This window comes from Pelophylax lessonae, assembly GCF_965119305.1.
Source record: "Pelophylax lessonae genome assembly, chromosome: 2".
Lineage (NCBI taxonomy): Eukaryota > Metazoa > Chordata > Amphibia > Anura > Ranidae > Pelophylax > Pelophylax lessonae.
Window position 1 is genome coordinate 423,935,605 of NC_138769.1, and position 24,952 is coordinate 423,960,556.

A 24,952-nucleotide genomic window follows, 5' to 3' on the forward strand; every position below is an offset into this window, starting at 1 on the left:
ATATGGGAGAAGTCAAAGATCACTGGGCAGTGTTGCCTCCTCACACCTAATTAAAACCTCTAATTGCCATACTACTATGTTGCAATTGTGTGCAGTGCAGTGCAGTGCATCAGGCGGTGAGGAGGAAACATATCGCCTCCTCACCACCTGTCAAACACACTCAGATCGATTTTCAGAGGAGCAGCAGTGCCTGCTGCACTTGTGAATGAGCCTTTAGTTGTATTTGGGTTTGTACCAAGCAGCACCCTTAGGGCTTGTTCATACAATATTGGGGGGTGGTAAATGCCCTGTGGTTGAGTTATGGTTTCACTGTCCCCAATTCCTACCCCTTTAGCTGCTCAGGCAGCAGCCAAATGTGTTGGGAAACAAGGAGAAAGGAGCAGCACCAAGGAAACAAGGAGAGAGAAGCAGCGCCAATTCCTTCTGTGGGTATAACCCAGGACTTACGGACCACTTAAATCATATATGGACCCCCAACTCCCAATTTGGGTTTACCTATCGATTACCCATCGTAGTATCCATGCCATATCCTCAACCACAGGGGTTCTCGCTTCTGTCAGAGTGCCTAGCGCTTCAGTTACCAATGTTTTTCTTGTCTCCTCACCAAAGGGTGTACACATGCCACAGCAGGAATTAAGCCTCTGTTGCTTTTGGTGGGTGCTACCACCTGTAAATCGTGACCCATTCAAGTAAATGGGGCCACTCTGCAAGCACCCCACAACTGCATGTTTCTGCGGGGTCCAAAGGGGTTAAAACAGGTGGTGAAAAAGCAACACAAGGTTTCAAGGGCACTTGTAGAGCTCATTCATTCACTTAAATGGGTCATGGTTGGCAGGTGCTACACCCACCAACCATGACGGGGCGTATATCTCCTATTGCTGTGAAATGTGTACAGCCCTGGCTACTGCAGCTAAAGGTGGTGCGGTTGGGGTGCGGGTGATAAAAATACATCTTAACAATGGGGTTTTAACAGCACCCAAACTGCAAATGTAAAAGAACCCTTACTGTTCTGAGCCCCCTAGAAGGCTGCTTTCACACTGATGTGCTGCTGTTTATCTGCACCGCAGGTCCAACGCAGTGCATCTGCAAGTTTCCTGGGTTAGCTGAGCTTTGCCATAGACTTCTATTATATCCTGCAGGTGTGGTGCACTTTCTGAACGTGCACCAAAACTCCTGCATTCAAAAAGGGCACCAAACCCGCAGGATATAATAGAAGCATATGGCTAAGTGCAACAAACCAGCAGGAACGCTGTAGGTACAATACACCCACAGTGTGGGTAAACCACAGCACATCAGTGTGACTCAGCCCTATACTATTATACCCAGTGTATTGCCTCACACTGATCTGAAGATCTCTTCTTTCCTGCGCAGGCACCACCTCTGGAGACTGCTAGCCGTGTTAAAAGGTGGAGTGTAGTTGGTATCACTCTGCATGGGACAGAAGCTAGCACTACAGAGGAGGCATAAACTTATGCAGCTCTTGCTCCCTACTACAGCTCCAACTTTACAAATTGCAAATCAGCCAATCATGTCAGCATCTCAATGCATTTAGGCATCTAGATGTGGTGAAAACAACTTGCTGAAGTTCAAACTGTGCATCAGAATGGGGAAGATGGGGGTTTGAAGTGACTTTAAATGTGGCATGGTTGTTGGTGCTAGACGGCTGGTTTCAGTATTTCAAAATATAGATGATAGAAAGGCAACAGTAACTCAAATAACCACTCGTTACTATCAAGGTATGCAGAAAACCATCTCTGAATGCACAAAACATCGAACCTTGAAGCAGAAAGCTACAGCAGCGGAAGACCATACCGGTCGCCACTCCTGTCAGCTAAGAACAGGAAACTGAGGCTACAATCAGCACAGGCTCACTAAAATTGAACAATAGAAGATTGGAAAAATGTTGCCTAGTCTGATGAGTCTCGATTTCAGCTGTGACATTCAGATGGTAGGATCAGAATTTGGCATAAACTACATGAAAGCATGGATCCATCCTGCATTGTATCAACAGTTCAGGCTGGCTGTGGTGTAATGGTGTGGGGGATATTTTCTGGGCACACTTTGGGCCCCTTAGTACCAGCTGAGCATTGTTTTAATGCCACGGCCTACCTGAGTATTGATGTTGACATACATATACACACACACGGACAAATTTGTTGTTACCCTTACACGTGTGTGTTAAAGTGATTGTAAAGTCTCTTTTTTTTTTTTTAAATAGCAAACATGCTATGCTTACCTCCTCTGTGCAGTTGGTTTTGCACAGAGCAGTCCGGATCCTCCTCTTCTCGGGTCCCTCATTGCTGCTCCTGGCATCTCCCTCCTGTTGAGTGCCCCCACAGTAAGCAGCTTACTATGGGGGCCCCTGAGCTGAGCCGCAGCTCCATGTGTCCATTCAGACACTGAGCCATGGCCTGGCCCTGCCCTCTCTCTCCTGCAGTGTGAGCAATCTCAGCCAATGAGGAGGGAGAGTCTCGGGCAGCCAAGGCACTCCTGCAACATCGCTGGTTTGAGATGGGCTCAGGTAAGTATTAGGGGGGCTGCTGCACACAGAAGGCTTTTTATCCTAATGCATAATAGCATGCATTAAGATAAAAAAGAACTTCCTGACTTTACAACCCCTTTAAATGAAGTAGCTAAGAAGAAGAAATTCTACATTAAGCAGTCTGTGACACAGCAGCCACAGTTCATTAAATAATATCACACATGTACTACTCCTTTTATTGCTATTGTAGCTACAAACAAGTCTTCTAGAGAACTCCACTCTGTGCTTTTTTCATAAAGCAATCCAGACAAAAGAAATCTGATTCTTCCAGTAAGTAAGGCAAATCTTTCATCTGTGGCATAAGGCATTGTAGGAAAGACTTTTTTGTCAAAGGAATCTTTACATTAATGACCAGAAAAAAAACCATGCTTCAAGAATAGGCTCACCTTTGTAAAAAAATAATAAATGAACATCGTTTTGCAAATAAAAATGTTTGCATTTATTTATTTTATTTTTAACTATGAGCATGTAAAGCAATGCACCTGCAAGATCAGATCACTGGTACTATGCAAGGCTGTTGCAGACAGTAGTTGCACACTGACAAGAATATTTAATGAACTACCTAGAACACTCAACAGCACCCTGGCAGTTCACTGAGAACTACAAGCAAACAGCCGCAAAATTTGTTGGTACTTGTAGTTTTCACATTTACAAGACTCCGTAAATGAATGATGCAGCCAGTCAGGAGGAGCCCCACACGGCCATGTTTTCATTAAATTGTGACAGTGGGCAGGGGATGAGATCCCCTGCTTGCCATCAAAACAGGGGATCAGGGGGTGCGAGGACAGCTACATCTGTAACATGTACAATTTGAATATGGGTAACATGTTACAAAAGGTGAACTTATCCGTTAAGATGGTTATACCGAATATTGCAGCCAGAGCAGTGTGCTTTTCTTAGATCTTTCTCCAATGTAAGTTTTTACAGAGCACCTTTAAGCCATCCAGTTCATCTTCCCAAACCAAAGGCAGGAAGTAAGGGGCCCAATCTGTACAACACCTTACAGTTACAGATATCTGGTAGTAAAGATGGCAATACACAATTAGATTGCCATCACTGAGACAACTATTTTAGGTGTCCGTTTATGAAACTGAGATGAGCAGTGATCCTGCTGATCACAGCTCATCTCGGATCATTATCGGTTTATGAAACAGACATGTTCTCCGCTGATCATCTCCGCACATGGAGAATCTGTCATTGACTGACACAGAAACGGCCAGTTTATGAAGCTGCGATCTCCGACCTTCCCTGGCTATCTGTGCCAAGATTCACCAGCCTAGAGGTGGTGAATCGGGGGGTGAGACAGAATCGGGGAAGAAGGAAGAGTATTGACTTCCTTCTTCCTCGATCAGACCCCCCAACACAGTAAACATGTCCCCCCTGCCATATTTATGTGTGTATATATATATATATATAAATAAAATGTATGTGTGTGTATATACAGTATATATATATATATATATATATTTATTTATTTATGTAGGGGGATAAATTATTTTATTTACATTAGGTGGGGGTCGAACAATCTATCACTGCTTAATAAACAGGCACCAGTGATTTTCTCGTACTATAATCTCGCTTTGTCTCACGAGATTACAGGCGGCCCATTCACTTGTACACAGATCTCGGCCGTTTTCAGAGGAAAAACTTCTCCTCTGTTCTCCCTGTGAGAAATTAGGTTCTCCGCTTCATAGACAGGGTGCCAGAGGAGATAATTTCCCTCTGAGAACTGCCGGGAAGTGAATTAAGAAAAACTTACACCTTAGTTTGAAACCCCAAAAAATGTTATCTGGACTTGCAATTTGAATAGAATCCAGGATGTATTAAACATATCTCATTACAATATGTATGATTTTGTAAGAAGCCATATACAGTGTTAAAATTTTGTTCTTTAAAGAACAATTTGCCATCCTGCTTCTTTGAAATTTTTCATCACTATGGTCGAAAAAAGAACGTAATTTCACTCCATTAACTGTTAGAAAATCATTGTATAGCTGGCTTAAGACACTGAAGATCCACATAAAAGAAAAGTTGTGTTCTCCAAGTTCTGGACTATACGGATATTTGGGAAGTCATCTGTCAAGTACAATGTGAGTACATTGCACAAAGATGTGTAAAGAAGTAGCACAGCAAAGTATTGTGGTGATACCTTTTCCAGAGTGTTCGCAGGGACTGCTTAAGGCTCTGTCCACACTAGTGCAATTTCATACACAATCACATTGTTTTCAATGGTGCCTGTTCATAAACTTTGCACGGCAAGATTTTGTAAAAGGTACTACTTTGGTGCGATTCCAGCAGACATAGAATATGCAAACCACATCCAAGTTGCACAACAAAATCACACTGAAAATCAAATCAAAATCAGATTGTATCAGTGTAAACCTAGCTTAAATCTTGACTTTTAACCATAAGAACTGATGCTTTAAAGACTTGAACCAGAGGGATGAAATATACCCGACCTCACACTGGACTTTGCAGCCCAAATATTTGTGAGTGAGCAGCTCTTTCCAATAAAGTAGTGTAGAACAGAGATACTTCTGATTCTCAAGGTGTTAATTTTGGCTCCATTGGAACATTCATGTTAGCGTCATAATCTTCAGTTTAAAGGATGACTTATGCCGTACTTTACCAATCTTTCACTCATTTTAAAATCGCAGACCACACGCTGAGAGTTAAAGACTTATTTATGCACTCTGGAGGCTAATGTGGGAATGATTTCTGCCAAGTATCGGCACTCAAACCAGATGCTTAAAATGCTGGTCACAACTTTCATACAATAACGTAAACTGCTACAGAAATTACTTTTGATATGTTTAACAAAAACATAATATGAAGGAGAGGATTGAGAAGGATGTGGGGTTACTGAAGACTGCATTAAACAGTCTCCTCAGGACAAGTCGTAAAAAGCCCAAATCCACAACAACTGAAAATATGCAGACCTAAGTCCCTCACAAAACTAAATGATTACATTAAAATATAGCATATTTATAAATGGGATTACTTTCCTCCAAAGCAGGAAAAGAACCATATGGAGGCACTTTATAAAGTGTAAAGAATATATACTGTGCTTGGCTGTAGGGGAACCACTATTTAATTGTAGATATTTCCTTCTAGATAGAATACTGAGCCCAACTCCAGGAATTGGGAAACAAATATATATATGTCCCTGCAGTAGAGCCCCCTGTACTGCAACAGTTAAACTTTCCTTATGCCTAGAGGGTATAGAAACATGCACGGTTACTTACCTGATCCCCCATTCTGGTACTGCCCTCTTCTTCCTGAAGCTCGGTCTGTGGGGGGTCCATCTGTGTCATCAAATACAATACAGGGTTATGCATTGGAAGTGGTGGGTGCAAGCATTGCAACCATGAGCTTCTTAGACAGCAGGCTGTGGGGGACCAGTCACACCACTTGAGAGACCCTTTTGGAGCTCGGAATAAGGCTTTTACTCCTTATTCTGGCACCCTTAAACATAACAAGCATTTACTTTGCAGTGCGGGTGTGCACTACCAGGGTAGATTTTCTAATTCCTAGAGATGGCCTTTATTTTTTTATTAAAAAAAAAATTATACTTAGAACTCAAGTATGCAGTACATAAAAAAAAAAAAAAAAAAAACGTATTCCAATTATCCATGGTTTGAGATGGGAAGCAAAGAGTTAGGCCTCGTACACATGATCAGATTATCGAACGTTCTTTTGTCCGTTCATTGTTGCATGCTAGTCACATATGGAAAGTAAAGAGGTTACTTTCATACGAAAATTCCCATACGACAGAATTCAACTCCAGAAGTGATGTTATGTGTTGAATTGTTTTGTATATGTTCTTTCGTTTCTGAGCATGCCTAGTCTGGCTCTTATGATTTTTTTCAGCCGAAAACTATACTAATTAAACGAAAATCGAACGTTGTGTTCTCGTACAATAAAAAAATTATCGCCTGCACATCTAGTTTTTGTCGTCCAAAAATTCATAATTGGCTGTCGAAAGCACTGTACTAACAACCCGAAAATCGGCAGATCGTTCGTCAAACTAAATTTTACTTCAGATTTTCGTATCGTGTGTACGGGCCTTAACTTATGTTTTTCAGCATTTTCATTTTGATTAGGGTACATTTCCTTATGTATTTACCATACAGTTAAGGTGTAATGAAATAGCCACAGTGAACTTGGGCAATTTGTGAAAATGGATGTTGACCAAACCATGAATACACCTATACATTTTTTTGGTGAAGATGACATTTAGGAACAAGTAAAAGTGCTGAGTTAACCACTTAAGCCCCGGAAGATTTTACCACCTTCCTGACCAGGGTTTTTTTTGCGATTTTTTTACTGCATGACTTTAACGGACAATTGCATGGTCATGCGACGCTGTACCCAAATTAAATTGACGTCCTTTTTTCCCACAAACAGAGCTTTCTTTTGGTGGTATTTGATCACCTGTGCGATTTTTTGATCATGCGCTATAAACGAAAAAAGAGCGTCAATTTTGCAAAAACAACAATATTTTTCACATTTTTTTTATATGAAATTCCCCAAAAAAAAATGTAAAAATCAAAATTTTTTTAACATTTTCGGCCAATTTGTTTTATGCTACATATGTTTGGTAAAAAAAAAAAAAAATCGCAAAAAGCGTATTTTGATTGGTTTGCGCAAAAGTTATCGCGTTTACTAACAAAGGGAAAGATTTTTGTCATTTTTGGTGTTTTTTTTTTAAACGAGTAATGGCGGCGATCTGCGTTTTTTTTTTTTGCGGGACTGTGACATTGCGGCGGACAGATCGGACCCTTGACTGACATTTTTCACACTTTTGGGGTTACCAGTGACATTACTGCAGTAATCAGTGCTATACATATGCACTGTTACTGTAAAAATGACACTGGCAGGGAAGGGGTTAACTGTATTGGAGAGGGAGGGGTTAAGTGTGTCCTAGGGGTGTGTTTCTAACTGTGATGGGACATGGCTACTAGTGTAAAAACAGAGATCAACGGTCCTACATATTATAACCGTCTGATCTCCATTTTTACACAGGGGAGAATGACAGGCGGCTTGTTTACATTAGCTGCCTGCCTTTCTCCCTTCCCGGCGAACGATCGGCCCGCTATTGGCTCACAAGCCAGTGACAGGCTAGTGACGTACCTGGCCAGGCGGGGCTGACTGCCGCAGTATATGTACTTGCGGTGGTCGGCAAGTGGTTAAGAATTATTTTCCTTATTTGGATTAAAAAACAAACAACAAAAAAAAATAATTTCCTATTTAGAAATGATTTCACAACTTTGGCTATCAAATTCCTGCTCGATAATCCCACTGCAACAGCACAGCAAAGCATAGAGTATACTTTTAACCTCAGAGCGGTATTTCACATTTTTAGGTTTCAGCCTGCATCTCTTTAGCTTCTCACACCATTCTGTGTTAGTTTTAGCACAGAAATACATTCACAGCAAGTGACGACACAACTCACAAAAGCCCAGATCTGACTTTATAAACACACTTACTAATCTCAAATGACTGTGAATGTTTATTTTCATTTTTTTCCATAAAAATTGTACATCTCCCACGCCTCCCTCAACAAAGCAATATCCCCTATTACATAACACATCTTCTAATGATTGTAGAAGCAAACAGGCCTTTGCACAAACTTGCAAAAGGGAATGGTTATGTTGCTCACAATAATCCGCTAGATGTTACATTTATTTTGGAACCTACAAATAGTTGGGAAAATAACAATACCAATGCCCATTAAAAAAAATCCAAAAAAATAAAGGTAGGATAAGAAAATGATCAATGTAATTATTGCCACATCAGACCGAGGGAAATTCAATAAAGCTGCTTTGTCACTTTTCTTACAGAAATCCTTTTGCTACTTTACCGCGCCAAATTTTATGAAGCATTTATGACTCTTTTGGTTCTTACAGCGAGCGACTCATGCACCAAATTCAGTTTTAAAATGGGCATAATGCAATGAATGCACCAAATTCAAAATAAAATAGAGAGTTTGAATGTTATGAAAGTGGAGCTAATTAAGACTCAATTTTGACACATAGAGCTAAAGTCTCCTGGGTGCATTCTAAAAATGGTGCAGCATGCTCCAAATTCAAGTACACGTTCTAGATCGGTACAGGAATTTGGCGCATGCTGCACCACTTTTAGAATGCATACGAGACAGTTTTGCAAAATAGAGTATCTCACAAAAGTGAGTACACCTCTCACATTTTTGTGAATATTTTGTTATATCTTTTCATGTGACAACACTAAGGCTGCATTCACACTTGAGCGTAGCGTTTTACCGCGTTTTTTACCGTGATTTTCAGGCGTTTTTTTCAGGCTTTTTTGGAGGCAGGCATTGACATCTATCAAAAACGCTGGTAATCAGCCCAAAAAGAAGCGCATGTACTTTTTTCAGCTACAGGCGTTTTGCAAAACGCTCAGATGTGAACAGGGGCCATTTAAATGAATGGGGTTTTACAAGTCCACTTTTTACCGGAAAAATGCCCCATCTGTCTCTAGGTATAAAAACCCTTCTAACAATACAAAAAAGCAATGTTACCTGTAGAAATATTTAGATGGTTCAGATAAAAGCTTTAATAATATTTCAACTCTTTGGCCCCTTCACACTGATGGACCAATAAGTTCTGCCTGTCGGTTTTTCAGGCAGACCCGACCGGACCATCCATTGATCTGTATAGAGTAGTGGATACAGTGAGGGAAAAAAGTATTTGATCCCCTGCTGATTTTGTACATTTGCAGACTGAGAAAGAATTGATCAGTCTATAATTTTAATGGTAGGTTTATTTTAAGAGGGAGAGACAGAATAATAACAAAAATATCCAGAAAAATGAATTTCAAAAAAGTTATCAATTGATTTGCTTTTTAATGAGTGAAATAAGTATTTGACCCCTTCGCAAAACATGACTTAGTACTTGGTGGCAAAACCCTTGTTGGCAATCACAGAGGTCAGACGTTTCTTGTAGTTGGCCACCAGGTTTACACACATTTCAGGAGGGGTTGTATTCCATTCCTCTTTGCAGATCCTTTCTGGGTCATCAAGGTTTTGAGGCTGACTTTTGGTAACGCGAACCTTCAGCTCCCCCCACATATTTCCTATGGGATTAAGGTCTGGAGACTGGCTAGGCCACTCCAGGACCTTAATGTGCTTCTTCTTGTGCCACTCCTTAGTTGCCTTGGCCGTGTGTTTTGGGTCATTGCCATGCTGGAATACCCATCCATGACCCATTTTCAATGCCCTGGCTGAGAGAAAGAGGTCCTCGCCCCAGATTTGACGGTACATGGCTCCGACTATCGTCCCTTTGATGAGGTGAAGTTGTCCTGTCCCCTTAGCAGAAAAGCACCCCCAAAGCCTAATGTTTCCACCCCCATGTTTGACGGTGGGGATGGTGTTTTTGGGGTCATAGGCATAGTCATAGCATTCCTCCTGCTCCAAACACGGTGAGTTGAGTTTATGCCAAAGAGCTCGATTTTGGTTTCATTGGACCACCACAAATTCACCCAGTTCTCCTCTCAATTATTTAGATGTTCATTAGCAGACTTCAGACAGGTCTGTACAGGGAGACCTTGCAGGCATTGCAAGATTTCAGTCCATCACGGAATAGTGTGTTACCAAATGTTTTCTTGGTGACTATGGTCCCAGCTGTCTTGAGATCATTGACAAGATTCTCCCGTGTAGTTCTGGGCTAATGCCTCACCATTCTCATTATCATTGAAACTCCACAAGGTGAGATCTTGCATGGAGTCCCAGGCCGAGGGAGATTGACAGTTATTTTGTGCTTCTTCCATTTGCGATTAATGCACCAATTGTTGTCACCCTCTCACCAAGCTGCTTGGCGATGGTCTTGTAGCCCATTGCAGCCTTCTGTAGGTCTACAATCTTGTCTGACATCATTGGACAGCTCTTTGGTCTTGGCCATGGTGGAGAGATTGAAATCTGATTGATTGCTTCTGTGGACAGGTGTCTTTTATACAGGTAACTTTTTTTAAAATGCGTTTTCCTGGATATTTTTGTTGTTATTCTGTCTCTCACTGTTAAAATAAACCTATCATTAAAGTTATAGACTGATCAATTCTTTGTCAGTGGGCAAATGTACAAAATCAGCAGGGGATCAAATACTTTTTTCCCCTCACTGTATGTGTACGTTGACACCGCCAACATCTGATCCCTTCATGTCCACTAAAACAGACGGATGGGGATTTGTTCCCTATCCGTCTGGTGGTTCAGACTGGATGACAATCGGATGGAAACGGACAGACAGACAGGCAGATATTATTAAGTATAATAAACATTTTATATTAAATAATGTCTTGCTTTCTCTTGAATTATGAGTTACAGTGCCTCTAGTAAAGCTTGAATACATTTTATGGTGAAACGTTAATTTAGGATCTCCAAAATCATTGGGGGAAATAACAAATAGCCATAGAAACCTCATTTCTCTTTCACCGATACCCTAATTCCTCTTGAACTGCTAAATTCATCCCTTCTCATAAAAACGTACCATTAAAAAAAAAAAAAAAATAATAATAATAATAATAATAATAATACATTCTCTCAACCATTTATAAAAAAAAAAAAAAGTCCTCTCTTTTTGTTCTTCTTTACCTGCCTTATCACACCTAAGCATATCGAAATTGCAGGAGGAATCATGCGATTCTGCCCATGATTCCAGAGTCATGGCAAAATGCACACAAGATAAGCTAGCTTGCATAGCAATTATTTCCTAAAGCCATCCTAAATGTGGTGTGATTTTGCTTCAATTGTTGCACACAAATCACAGAAAAAGGCACATCACCAAACACACCTGAGCACATTGCCAAAATTTGGTACATGAGCTTTTTTGGTGAGACAAATGCACATAGGGCAGAACGTTCAAGTAAATGTTCAATTAGACTGCCCTATGCACGACACAAGGAAATGCGCATAAATCATGCAAAAAATTAATAAACTAATACACTTTGTTTTGCAAAGTGATATTAGGATTTGGGTCTAAAGTCATAACATTTTCCTTTATGGCAATCAATACAGAGATTGTTGGAAAACACTTTTAAATAAATATGTTCAGGACCTATCTATAAGCCTCTTGCTGTCTTACGTCCAGGCCACTTTTTGCGATTCGGCGCTGTGCGACTTTAACTGACAATTGCGCGGTCGTGCGCCGCCGTACCCAAACAAAATTTACGTCCTTTTTTTCCCACAAACAGAGCTTTCTTTTGGTGGTATTTAATCACCTGTGCGATTTTTACTTTTTGCACTATAAACAAAAAAAGAGCGTTTATTTTGAAAAAATAACAATATTTTTAACATTTCTTTATATGAAATTCCCCCCAAAAAAATGAAAAAATCAAATTTTTTTAAAATTTTTGGCCAATTTGTTTTCTGCTACCTATGTTTGGTAAAAAAAAAAATCACAATAAGCGTATTTTGATTGGTTTGCGCAAAAGTTATTGCGTTTACTAACTAAGGGAAATATTTTTGGTGGTTTTTTTTAAAACGAGTAATGGCGGCGATCTGCGATTTTTTTTGCGGGACTGCGACATTGCGGCGGACAGATTGGACCCTTGACTGACATTTTTGACACTTTTGGGGGGACCAGTGACATTACTGCAGTAATCAGTGCTATATATATGCACCGTTACTGTAAAAATGACACTGGCAGGGAAGGGGTTAATTTTATTGGAGAGGGAGGGGTTAATGTAGGCCTGGTGCTTACTGACGTGTGTGGGGGGAGGTGACTGAGTGAGTCAGGGACAGATCGCATGTTCAGCTATGCTGAACACTGCAATCTGTCACTCCCTGTCACTTAGGAGATCTCCAAACTAGATTCCCCGACAATCAGGGAAGAGCAGCGGCGATCGCCGCCGCTCCTCCCCTGGCCCGACTCCCGCTGTGACTGAAAACAGCGGGAGCGCCGCCTACAGGGGGAGGAGTCCAGCGACGTAGTACTACGTCGCTGGATGATAACGAACCACTTTGCCGCAGTACGCTCAATGTGAGCGGTCGGCAAGTGGTTAAAAGAATAGCATTGAAGTCCCAACCAATAGAATTGCAGACTAAAAGCAGACCCAATACCATGATGAATTTATAAATAGGTGGTGGTTAGCCTGCAAAATTCCTACAATATATTTTGTTATGGACACTTTGGATACTTTATCCAAGGCTTGCTGGGTTTGATATTTCCTTCCATCTTTGTAACTTTGGAAACCCTCTGTGAAATAAAAGACCTCTATTAGGGCATCTACTCCACCCCCGGTTTCTTTTCTAGCCTTGGATAGAGTAGGGAAAGACTAACTCCGTCAGGTTTTAAGGCTCCTTTGGATTCCTTAACTCCATCTCTGGTAAAAGGGTTTTGTCCCCAGACAAAAAGTGAGGGGAAATTTCTTTAACAGCAACACAGACTGAAGTAAAAATATTTTTTTCACAGTTAAGTAGGGGAGTGCTTCAACAGGAACCGGCTGTGTTTCGGCCTCGGTGTACAGCTGTCTGTTCTACAGAAGCTGGTCTCACAACCATCTTCTGTCCAACGCTATGTTGGAAATCCAGCATCCGACCCACATTCTATCAGCAACTGCAGCCAATGGCTGTGAGCGCTGATCAGTTTGTTCTGGTTGGGGGGCAGTTCCCCTGTCAGAATACAATAGCACTGCAGTGAAGATTGCTGCACTAACATTGCTCGTGTTGGTATGGTAATTTGTCAGGTTTTTTTCGTTCAGTCCATTTGTGTGTACCCAGCTTTAATCTTTAGCTCCAAAGATAAGACCTGTAACAACTCAAAACGGAATTGTGTCTCGGCAAATTTTCAGCTTTACAGTGCATCATGTGACTCATCTCAACATGAAGGCTGCATTGTACATAAAACATATTAATAGTGGTATATGCTCTCTGCTTTCATTGTTGAAAATCAGTAATTGTAAAAAAAAGAAAAATTTGTTGGCACCAACTTTCTGAAAACACAACGCTTGATACATGAATTGTTGTGCATTAAATTTAATTCCTGTGAACCTCAAAATATGCTTTGGGCAAACAGCAGAGCAGTATTTACAAAAAATGCGCTGCACTACATCTCACTGATGTCAACAGGCTAGACAGAAAATAATAGTTTTGAGCAGGCACATAAGGTTGGTCTGTAGGATAATTTAACTTGTAATACTGGTATATTGGTTTAAATACCTTTTTCCCATCCCAAAGAATTGATGAGCTGTAGGATACTATCTGTTCTAGGGTCAGACAGCTGGCACTTTGTATTTGCAAACCTAATTTGCATAGCACATTTCCAGGCTTCAGAAACAAGGCACCAGGTTTTAGCACATCACAATCTAACTCAATCTGACAGCCATAACAGTGACGCCTGCCAGACTTGATTGATTGGCTGGATATATTTAGACATGGAAAACAGTAATGCCACTGAACTCATGTATGTTCAGTCCAAAGAACCGAACAGGAAAACAACGATTATTGAGCACCAGGATGTACAAGTGAACTAATCTATTGATGTGTTCAAGAATTCTTTGTGTGTAATAGAAAGAATAATTTAAAAGAGGCTCTTGAGCAGTTACTTGCTAATATGGCTCAGCCATTGTTCTGTGCTGACATAAAATAGCTTTTTAATGCAATTTGTGCAGAAGAGATGAGGACTTCAAGTTAACGTCCACCTCTCTGCAAAAATCAATTTTTCACCATTGCTCCCTCCCACCCCCCTCTAACCCATCCTGTAAGGTGTTAAATTTCCATAACTCATGAAGTCAGTTACACTCATCTGAGTCCCCCTCCAACCAGGTCCATCACTAAATGCTACATCTGCCTGCAGGGAAAGTCCTGTTTTGCATGTTAACCCTCACCAGCCGGACCCCTTTTGTTTGGTCCGACATCAGTAGTCTTCGGGATCCTGAAAGAACATCTCTGCTGGCCAGCCAAAGAGAATCAACCGCGTTACACAGGCAGTGACATAGACACCTGGAAAAATAACTCATCAAGGAAGTAAACAGGATCACATGACTGCAGCTTAAAGTGGAACTTCAGCCATAAAATGAAGTCCAGCTAGATCCCTTTAGGCTGGCCCATTTTGCAGGTATAGCTATGTAAAACATTAAAAAAAGTGTTCTAAACTGTTTACAATCCAGTAATTTACTCTCTCACCCTGATCTGCACATGCTCAGTTACTCTCCCATTTTAGGCATTTTTAAGTACTGTTGAATTTATAGAGGCAGAACTGCTGACAGCCCTAAAGCCGAGTTCTACTCAAAAGTGGAACTTCCGTTTATCTGCCATTGTAAGCACTCTTGGCTGTGAACACAGGTCAGCATGGTCACCCCGACTGCTCTGCGGCTATGAAGCCCCATAGGCAAACTGTGATGTGCTGTTCTGACACCTTTCTATTGGAACCAGCATTAACTTTTTCAGCATTTTAACAGTAGTTATACGACTTAGGGCTCTTTCACACGGGCGATCCGATCAGATCCGCCTGTCAGTTTTTTAGGCGGATCTGATCGGATCCTCCATGCAGCTCTATGGGGCAGCGGATGTCAGCGGAGACACCTCCACTGACACCCGCTGCCATCCGTATCCGATCCTGTCCGTGAAAACTGGACGGATGGTAACGCTATTTTTCCATCCGTTCAGGGATCGCATCGGATGAGAGCGAACAGACGGTCCGCTCTCATCTGATTCCCCATAGAGAGCAGCGGGAGCTGTGACACCTCCCTCTCCGCACTGCAAGCGGAGATGGAGCTGTCATCCGCCGGCTCAGCGGGGAACGGCGGATCAATCCCCGCTGAGCAGCACGGATCCGATCCATCAGGCTACATGGACCAGCTTCCACTCCCTATGTGCATCATGCCTTGCCTGCCCATGACCATATCGCCAGTTTATGGATTTTCCTTTTCTTCTTTGGACCACTCTTGGTAGGTCCTGACCACTGAAGACCAAGAACATCACACAGCAGCTGCGGTTTTGGAGATGCTCTGACCTAGTCATCTAGTCATTACTATTTGGCCCTTGTCAAAGTTGCCCAAATTCTTGTGTCTGCCTATTATTTCTGCTTTCAACACATTATCTTCAGGGGCAACATGTTGACTTTCTACCTAATATATCCCACCCACTTTCAGATTCCTTAATAACAAGATAATCAATGTTATTCCCTTTACCTGGCAGTGGTCATAATTCTATGGCTGATCGGTGTATCTCCATTTATTTGGCATAGTACAAGTAAGTGATAAAGGGAGCATTTAAAAGAAAAATAATTTATGTACTTTGTATGTATATATATATATACATACATACACACACACGCATACAGAGTGGACCTTCATGCATGATATAGATATAGGTCTTCAACTGTGTAATTTTTCTTTTGTATGCACCTGACCTTTATTATCTAGGAATGCTTTGTTTTCAGGGGGAGAGGGATGGTATCCACTGCTCTTTTGATGTTGGCCTATCAGTACAAATAAAGGCACAATAAAAGCCAAACTATGTCTTCAAAAGTTCAAAAGGCGAGTTGGTAAATGCTAAACGGATACAGTAAAAAGTTAACTGGACCTCAAGCAGAGATCCAATTAAATCCTTAACCGGTTCAGCGATGGTAAAAAAAAATACCACTATAAACCACAGTTAGACTGAACTGCGATTGTTATGCTGCAGTCTATGAAAAAGTACAACACAAAGTAAGCCCATAGGTTTAAAGACATCTCTGAAAAGTTGCAATGGAAATGTAAGACTGTTCTAAAAAAAAAAAAAAAACAAAAAAAAAACATAAATTGCTATCTTCCATGGATGAAAATGACTGTCGATATAAAATAAATAAATAAAAATTAAATAAATCACATTTGTTATAACTAAGTGAAATGACCAGTGATGGATTACATTGCAAAGTGCATTATTAATATTACATATATATTTTGTTCATATTAGACATTCAAAGTAATAAACGTGACTAATGTGCAGGCTAAGCAAAGAATCTTTATACATACTCTTTCACTAGCACTTGAAAAGAAGGTTTTGTGTCTTCCTATAAAACTGTAAGGCTCTCTTTAAATAGAAAGTGGGCATATACTTCTCACCAATCCAAACTAGGGTTTCCACCTTTTCTTAGGAAAAACATCAGCTTTATGGTTTGGTGAAAATGATCAGTGATGATCATGACTCGACTCTAGTCCACACTCTATACACATAAGCCTAGTACACAGGATGAGAAAATAGGACAAAAATACCGCTTTCAAAACAATCGTACGATAATCTGATCATTGGTACACGGCTTTTGAGAGCAGATCATGACAGTTCATTCAAAATTATCCGAAGAGACAAATACGTACGATACCAAAGTGAACGCTTTTCGTTTAATCAGTACCGTATTCATCCGAAAAAAATCGGAACACAAAGACCACGCATGCTCGGAAATGAAAGAATACAATACAATACAACACATTACATCACTTCCAAAGTTGTATTCGGTCGTACAAGAATTTTTATAACTTTAGTACTGGTTTTTGAAATGAGACTAGCATGGGAAAAAAAAAAAAAAAAAAGATCATTAGTCCAATATTGTCAGTGTGTAAGAGGCTTTACACTTTTCAATTCAGTAGCGTTTGGCCTTCCTGATGATGCCATATTGGTGAAATGCATTGAGGTCTGATCATTGCTGTCAGTTCCGGGTGTTGGTGATATCACATCCGGTTTGAGGTGGAAGACATGCTGAGTCCTAGGGGAGAATGGCGAGGCCGTTTGTAACAAACGCAGGCTGATTGAGCTGCTGCCAGTTTGGGCACAGTCTAATGAAAGTGCAATAGTGTATTTACACTGTTTATTTCAATAAATGTGCTGTACTATATACCTATCATTGTTTTCTGGAGATTTGTGATTCCATACTGGCTGTGAAAAAGGAGAATACACTGGATGCAGTTTACATGCCAATGAGGGCATAAGTTACAAGGCTGTTTAGGCCATTATGGCCACAAAGATCTGGTGAGTGTCCTCCTAAACCACACATGGTGGAGCACTTTGTTTAGAGATAATTTTTTTTTTTTACTGTTCTTCACAAAATACGGTGGATGGGACGTATTGTTTTACTTTATAACAAGAATTGCACAGAAGATATATTTTGGCTTTTTCTCTTTTTTTGCATTGTTGTTTTGTGTTTTTGTTTTCAGTCAATTATGGGCACTTCTACATTTATACATGTCGGTGTATTTAAAGTATACAGTGTTGGTGTAGTAGGGTGGATATAAAAAAGATTATTCAGCTTTGCACAAACTTGCATTCACATTTTCGGACAAATAAGGTTTAGCGCCATACTTTACTCACTTACTTATTGTTTAGTGGGATGTTCACTTAAAAGGGGCAGCTACCAAATAATTAACAAAAGGTTAACGTTGGCTCCATTTGTACTTCATCATTACTTACTTATTTAGGTGTTAGGTACTGCCTCCCAAATTGAAGACTGCACTTTTATATAAGAAGAGCAGTGTTTTTTAGATATATCTCCACAAACTCAGGCATGCCCATTAGATATATTGGATCTATACAACAACCTTCAATTTGACATGAGAAGGTGAGTCCACGAAAGAAGAGAGTTATGGAGGACACTGTAAATCAGTGCAAGTGGCCATAGCCTGAACGTTATTCCCATCTGGTAGGCAAGTGGCCATAGCCTGAACGTTATTCCCATCTGGTAGAACTATTAGTGATGTCCAATTTCAAATTATACATTCTCCTATGCAAAACCATGCACACATCCTTTTTTAGGATGCAGACTGGGGAGATTCACGTTCGTACAAAGACACTGAGGTGAGAAGCCAAGTTAAAATGGTAAAACCATGAACACTTTTTTTTTTTTTTTTTTTAATATATAACTATGAAAACGTAGATGAAACCCAGCAGGTGATCAAGAAACAATCTGTAGAAAAGCAGCAGTATTTTTAGGGCAATCAGAGATAGTCTGAGAAATTTAATTAAATGACACCAAGGCTGCCAGTGATTTAGAGAAGCAGCAGTGTATCTTCAGGTTAGACAATCACTCCCAGGAACACAATTTACACAGTGTGCCTAATTGGTAAAGGATATATTATACTACATTATTTCCTGAAAATTGGGGGCTGTCAACAACTACTTTATATGTCTAGCTACATGACAGCATATACTATACTAAAATTGTTACAATACATAGCTTATTATTTTACTAAAATGTTTGACTTTAAATCACTTCAGAAGATGAATAATAACTATTTTATTATTTAAGCAATCAATACATATAGTTAAACCTCTAAGAAGCAAGGAAAACTAAAGACTAAAGCTGGACATATACTAAGTTCATTTTTGCCAGTTCCTGATGAACTGGCAGAAATGTACCAGTGCGAGTCCCTGCAGGTTCCGCTCCTTTCGACAAAAGTAAATTGTTCAACTTTTGAAGGAGCCTGCTGGAAAATTCTCAGCATCTGCATCCAATCACTTGCAGCCATTTTTAAGGTATTCTGACAGCAGCTACTGGCTGTCAGACTACTATAGTCCAGCAGGAGGATTTGTCCATCTGTGCTGTTCATCGTGGATGGGGGAATCTGCTATAATTTCTTTCATTTGGCCTGAAATTTATGGTAAGCTTAACCCTTTTGCTGCTAGGCCCTGTGCTCCACTTTTAAACTTAGCTGGCCAAGCCATTTTTGCAATTTTTCCATAGCGGTTTTGTTTTTTCCTTACGCCTTTTAGAGTTTGGAAAAGACCCGCCAAACCATACATTTTCTGAAAGCACAACCCCAGTAGAATAAAAAGAATGTGCTACTGATTTTTAAGGCCCTGCAATATTTGCACAAAGGTTTATCAAAACAATATTTTTGCAAAAAATACACAAATACTAATTAGCAGATAAAAACAGAGCAAATTTGACAAAATGCCTACTAAATATAAAAACAAAACAGTATTGAGTTCATAACTAACAAATATTTGTACATTTTTGCATTGCGCCTTTTTGCCAAATGGTGAAAATCGAACGTACACAAAAATGTAAAGATCCAAATTTCTCTAAAATTCTGGAGGTTATTATTTTTCACTTACAGCTTCCAGGGTTTATAAAAGAACCCCAAACCATATATTTTCTGAAAGCACATGACCTGTAGAATAAAAAGAAGGTGCTACTGATTTGTAAGGCCCCGCAACATTTGCGCAAATGTTTATCAAAAAAATATTTTAACTATAAATAAACGAAAATCATTATGAGATAAAAACACAGCACATTTTACTAAATCCCTACTAAATATAGAAGCTGAGCCTGTGTTGAGTTAATAAATAACAAATATGTATCAATTTTAAATTGCGCCTTATTGCAAAATGATGAAAAAACGAACGTACCCAGAAATGTCTCTAAAAAACTGGGAGGTCTTAATTTTTCACTTAAAGCCTTCAGGGTTTGTAAAAGACCCCCCCCCCCCCACACACCATATATTTTCTGAAAACACGTGACCAGTAGAATAAACAGAACCTGCTACTGAGTTTAAGATGCCTGCAATATTTGTGCAAATGTTTATCAAAGCAATATTTTTGCTAAAAATACACTAAAATAATTATTAGCAGATACGAACATTGCAAAATATACAACATTCCTGCCAAATTCCTACTAAATATAAATGCTAAAACTGTATTGAGTTAATAGATATCAAATATTTGTAAATTTTAAATTGTGCCTTTTTATGAAATGGTGAAAAGGGATGGCGCAAAAATAAATACAATTTACTCAAAAACTCTGAGGTCATTTTTTACATACAGCTTTCAGAGTTTGTAAAAGACCCCCACAAATCATATATTTTCTGAAAGCACATGACCTGTAGAATAAAAAAAAGTGCTACTGATTTTTTAGGCCCTGCAATAGTTGTGCTTATGTTTAGCAACCCGCTATTTTTACAAAAAAAAATACCAAAATCATTATTAGTGCACACAAACATAATATAACTTACAAAACTCCTGCTAAATCCCTAGGACTTGTTCACATGGGGTGTACTAAAGTGTATGTCCATGGAGGGCTGTGTTTATCCACATGGGGATGCCCAGGTGTTCCATGCAGGCAATCCCATTCATGTCAATTGCATGGACACAGTCGCTGCTCGCAGTCTGACATCCTTGTGGGTGTACGACCCCCAAAGCAGACATGAGCTCATACATGAGGAAATACACTCAGACCCACATGGATGTGCAGAAACTACATCCCAAATGACATCAATTGGATGCCAAACACCTGTGCACCGCTAAGCAGGTAAACACAGCATAGGCTGTAGTATGCTCTGTGCGAACAAGGCCTTAGGACCATTTCACATGAGGCAAATCTGTTTGACAGATTCCACTTGCTCATCGGGGGATCGCTCCGCTGATACCTGCTGAGCAGGTGGATGACATGTCCATCTCCACTTACTTAGCAGAAAGACCGAGTCCCATTCTCCTCCATGGTGAAAATGAACCGCCTGTCCGTTTTCACCTGATCCTATCCAATCCGATCTGCCAGACGGATGGAAAATAGGACCACCATCCATCTGGATTTGATAGTGACGGATGCCAGTGGACATGTCACCGCTGACATCTGCCACTCCACAGGGGTGAATGGAGGGTTTGAGCAGGCCCACCTGAAAAACCGGACAGGCAGACCTGATCGGATAGCCCATGTGAAAGGGGCCTTACTATGGTGGGTTTTTTTTTTTTACCATTTTTATTTTTCAATATTTTTTTTTTTTTTTTTTGGGGGGGGGGGGGTCTTTGGTGGGATCCCATAGGTCTAAAGAGACCCCTGATGTCTCTCTTTTAGGAAAGAGAATTGGACTTTCTTCAGTTCCTTTTTCTGCATCCTGAGAGCTGCACTGTACTTGAATAAATAGAGAGATTTCTAATCATTCACAAAACTGGAGTATAGTAAACACCGTTTACTATTCTCCAGTGATCAATGGACATGGGAGTGATCAGGACTGATTGCTCACTATGTCCATCCAAGGAAAGGACGAGAGGCGGTAAACACATGTTTACCAAGCCCCCCATACACTACTTTCCATCCCGATATCCTGAGTTTCGGTCCTGAGATTGAGTGAGCAAAGGGGTGACTGTAAGGTGGGGTCGGGAAAGCACCCCTGAGTGCTGACTTGCTCTAGGTTCCTGTGGCTTCCCTGCAGCATCTAAAGCAAGCAGGAGGGCACAGAGGGAAGCTGACAGCGGCAGGAAAGCCACCGGCAATCGTGGGGGGGGGGGGTTATCCGTGCTACAGGGACTGGTGCAGGAGGGTAGGGGGAATTAGAGTGGCAGTGGGGAGGGTAATTTTACCAAATGCAGGGCATGTGGAGGCGGGTACAGCAGCGGCAAAGTGGCAGAGGCAGCAGTGGCTGGTGGTGGTGATGGTGAGGGAAGGTGTCATTTTTGGGGGGAATAGCTCTGATCAGGGGATTGTCATCCGCTGATCAGAGCTATAGGATTGTTCAGCTGAGTCTGCTGAACAATTTTGCTATAGGTTTATGGTCCATAAGCCTATAGGAGAAGGAGAAATGAGGTCCGTATGGCATACAGACATGGCCAGCTGCAAGCAGTGTTGTAGGTCAGTACGCCATACGGACCTGGCAGTGAAAGGGTTAATTGTGAGCTCCATTCATTTATTTCACTACTTTTACAACTTTGAAACAAAAATAATCAAATAGTCATGTTACAAGATCCATTAGTCTTACTAAAGCTCACCAAACGTACATATATACTTCCTACATGAGAATGTAATCAAGAATATTTTGGTTACTATAGACAATGAGAACGCTGTCCTCATCAGATACTGTTAAATAAGGCTTTTTGTTTCACGAAGCGGTATACACTGCAGATAGATAGATAGATAGATAGATAGATAGATAGATAGATAGATAGATAGATAGATAGATAGATAGATAGATAGATAGATAGATAGATAGATAGATAGATAGATAGATAGATAGATAGATAGATAGATAGATAGATAGATAGATAGATAGATAGATGGATAGATAGATAGATAGGAGTAGAAACTGTTAATTTGAAGGATGATATAACTTAAAAACAGCCAGCTCACTCCAACAGGCTGTAGTTTCAGTCCAAAAGTTTGATTTGTAAAGTCCATCTGCCCTCCTGCAAAATACATCATCCAAACACCTGGCTACAGATGGCACAAGTTATAATACTGCAAAATGTGCTTCAACCTAGCCTCTGCAAACACATGACAAATGCTAAGTGGTTGGGCCCCATTGCTCCACTTTGATCCTTTTTTTTTTTCCTCTTTTTGTTCATGAGGATTTAATCTAGTGACAAGAAAGCAAAACAAATGCATTTAGGAAACTCTGGGAACCAAGTACAGTTTTCTGGCTTTTAAAATGATTGAAGTGGGGACGGAGGCGGACTCAAATCCTGTTCTTATTTTACTTTTTTTTTTTTACTCTGCACACAGACAAGGCAGCATTGTACTCCTTTCACCTAGCACCAAGATACTCGCCTGATGTCTTGTTCATGACAAAGTGAAGCAGTCTAAAGACAGGATACCTGTCAGATGGGTGGATCCTCAAGCTAATGCCCCATACACACGTGCAGATTATCTGCAGACTTTTGTCTGCAGACTTACCAAAACCATATAATATGAGGTCAAACCTAAACACTTTCAATTTGTATGTAATCCGGCAGGCCCTTGCACTACATAGAAAAGGTAAGTCTGCAGATAATCTGCACGTGTGTATGGGGCATAACAGGGCTGTACATTTGAAGTGATATGTAAGCAGATCATTTCCTACTGGCTTCCGCACAGAGATTGATTCTAAAAGCGATTGTAATTCTTTTTTTTTATAACAAACATCTTATACTTACCTGCTCTGCGCCATGATTTTTCAGCCCCAAACCTCCTCTTCTGAGGTCCCCCCGCCAGCACTCTGCTCCTTCTCTTCTCCAAATGCCCACATATTAAGCCATTCGATCCAGAACCAGGCTGTGTGCATCTATAGACACACATACCATGGCTCAGCTCCCTCCTCACAGTTCTTGATTGACAGCAGCAGGAGCCAATGGCTACCACTGCTTGCAGCCAAGCCCATGAGAGAGAAGATCTGCTGCAAACAGGACAGCGCTGGATCAGGAGAAGACTCAGGTAACTGTTTAAGGGGTAAGGGGGGGGGGCTGAGGGAGCTATTATTGAAAGGCTTTTTACCTTAATTCAGAGAAAAAGACTTTTTACCTTTATGACCATTTAAGTTTACAAACAATTAAAAAATAATAATACTAGCCCCTTTCTTGAAGTGGTAACATAGGTTGGGTTCCTTTTCCCAGTATCAACAATAAAATGCCATTGCTTAACTCAAAGTCTGTCTATTCTTATAAAATGGCACACAAGTACCTGTCCTCTGTTACATTTATATAGGTTAGCTGATTTTTAACTAAATATATCAGAAAAGTTAGTCTTAGACTGTCACAGGACTCAAATCCAGGGTAGGCAGTGGCCATATCTTCAGATCTTTAGCAAAAGATTTTATTTAGTTATTAAAGGGATTGTAAAGGCAGAATTTTTTTTTTTTTAATCTTACTGCATTCTTTGCATTAGGATAAAAAAAAAAAAACCTTCTGTTCAAGAAAATTCTCAAGAATTTAAATGAAAAGGATTCTCTACAAGCAGTAGTGTGTGTGTATTACCTACCCCTGATTCTCAATCCATGTTTGCTATCACAGTAGCACCAGCCCCAGTTTCATCAAGTAGTAGCTTATTAGTCCTATTAGGAAAACTCAAACAATACATGATAGCTGATGATCTATCACTCAGAACATAATATATCTTTGCATCAGTATTGGGGGAAAAAAAACTGCGTTAAAACACTGAGCCTATATGTTGGTTAAGAAACGGTCTAGAATTCCTGGCACAAGATGCTGGGCTAACCAGAGACAGCAGCTATATTAAGGCCCTTTTACATCAAGCTGCGTCTGACTTCCAACAATTATAGCCATAGGCACAGAATTAGTGAGCATTTCAAAGGTAAAACTCCATGGAGGCTTAGCACAGCTTGATAAGATAAAGAGTCAATTCATATTAAGTATTTAGCATGCTAAGAAAATGTTAAAATATTCTGAAAAGTATTTAACCTTTAGGTTTCTACCCCCCTGTTGGCTGCTGCCCTTTTTGCTGACTCTCCTACTGTTCTCTTTCCCGAGCTCCCCTGTAGAGGCCTCCTACTGGACAAGTGCCCACATTATAATTTCCGCCTTCTGGAAAATTATCTAAGCTAGTAGTTAGAAGTTGCATTAAAGCCATTTTCGTTCCCTTGTTTCCTCTTAAACCCCCCCTGCCAGGACCACCCTCTGATACTAGAAAGTGTTAATTGTGGTGTGCTGGGTCACAAAAATCAAAGCGCTCATAGGATCTCCAAAGCACCAGCCACCCTCCCCTGCCATCTGTGCTGGCTCGG

At 40.4% G+C, this 24,952-nt stretch overlaps 1 protein-coding gene across 8 annotated transcripts in view; it reads right to left on the minus strand.

Annotated features, from left to right (window-relative positions):
* MSI2 (musashi RNA binding protein 2) overlaps nucleotides 1-24,952 on the minus strand; it is a 945,687-nt gene that overhangs the window by 709,337 nt on the left and 211,398 nt on the right. For 5 of the 8 annotated variants that reach the window (XM_082244676.1, XM_082244673.1, XM_082244674.1 and 2 more), the window contains exon 6: nucleotides 5,788-5,847. The exons of the other annotated variants lie outside the window; for them this stretch is intronic. In XM_082244676.1, coding sequence (XP_082100802.1) covers nucleotides 5,788-5,847 — 60 coding nt within the window. The remainder of the gene's footprint in view (nucleotides 1-5,787; nucleotides 5,848-24,952) is intronic. 8 annotated transcript variants of the gene reach the window in all.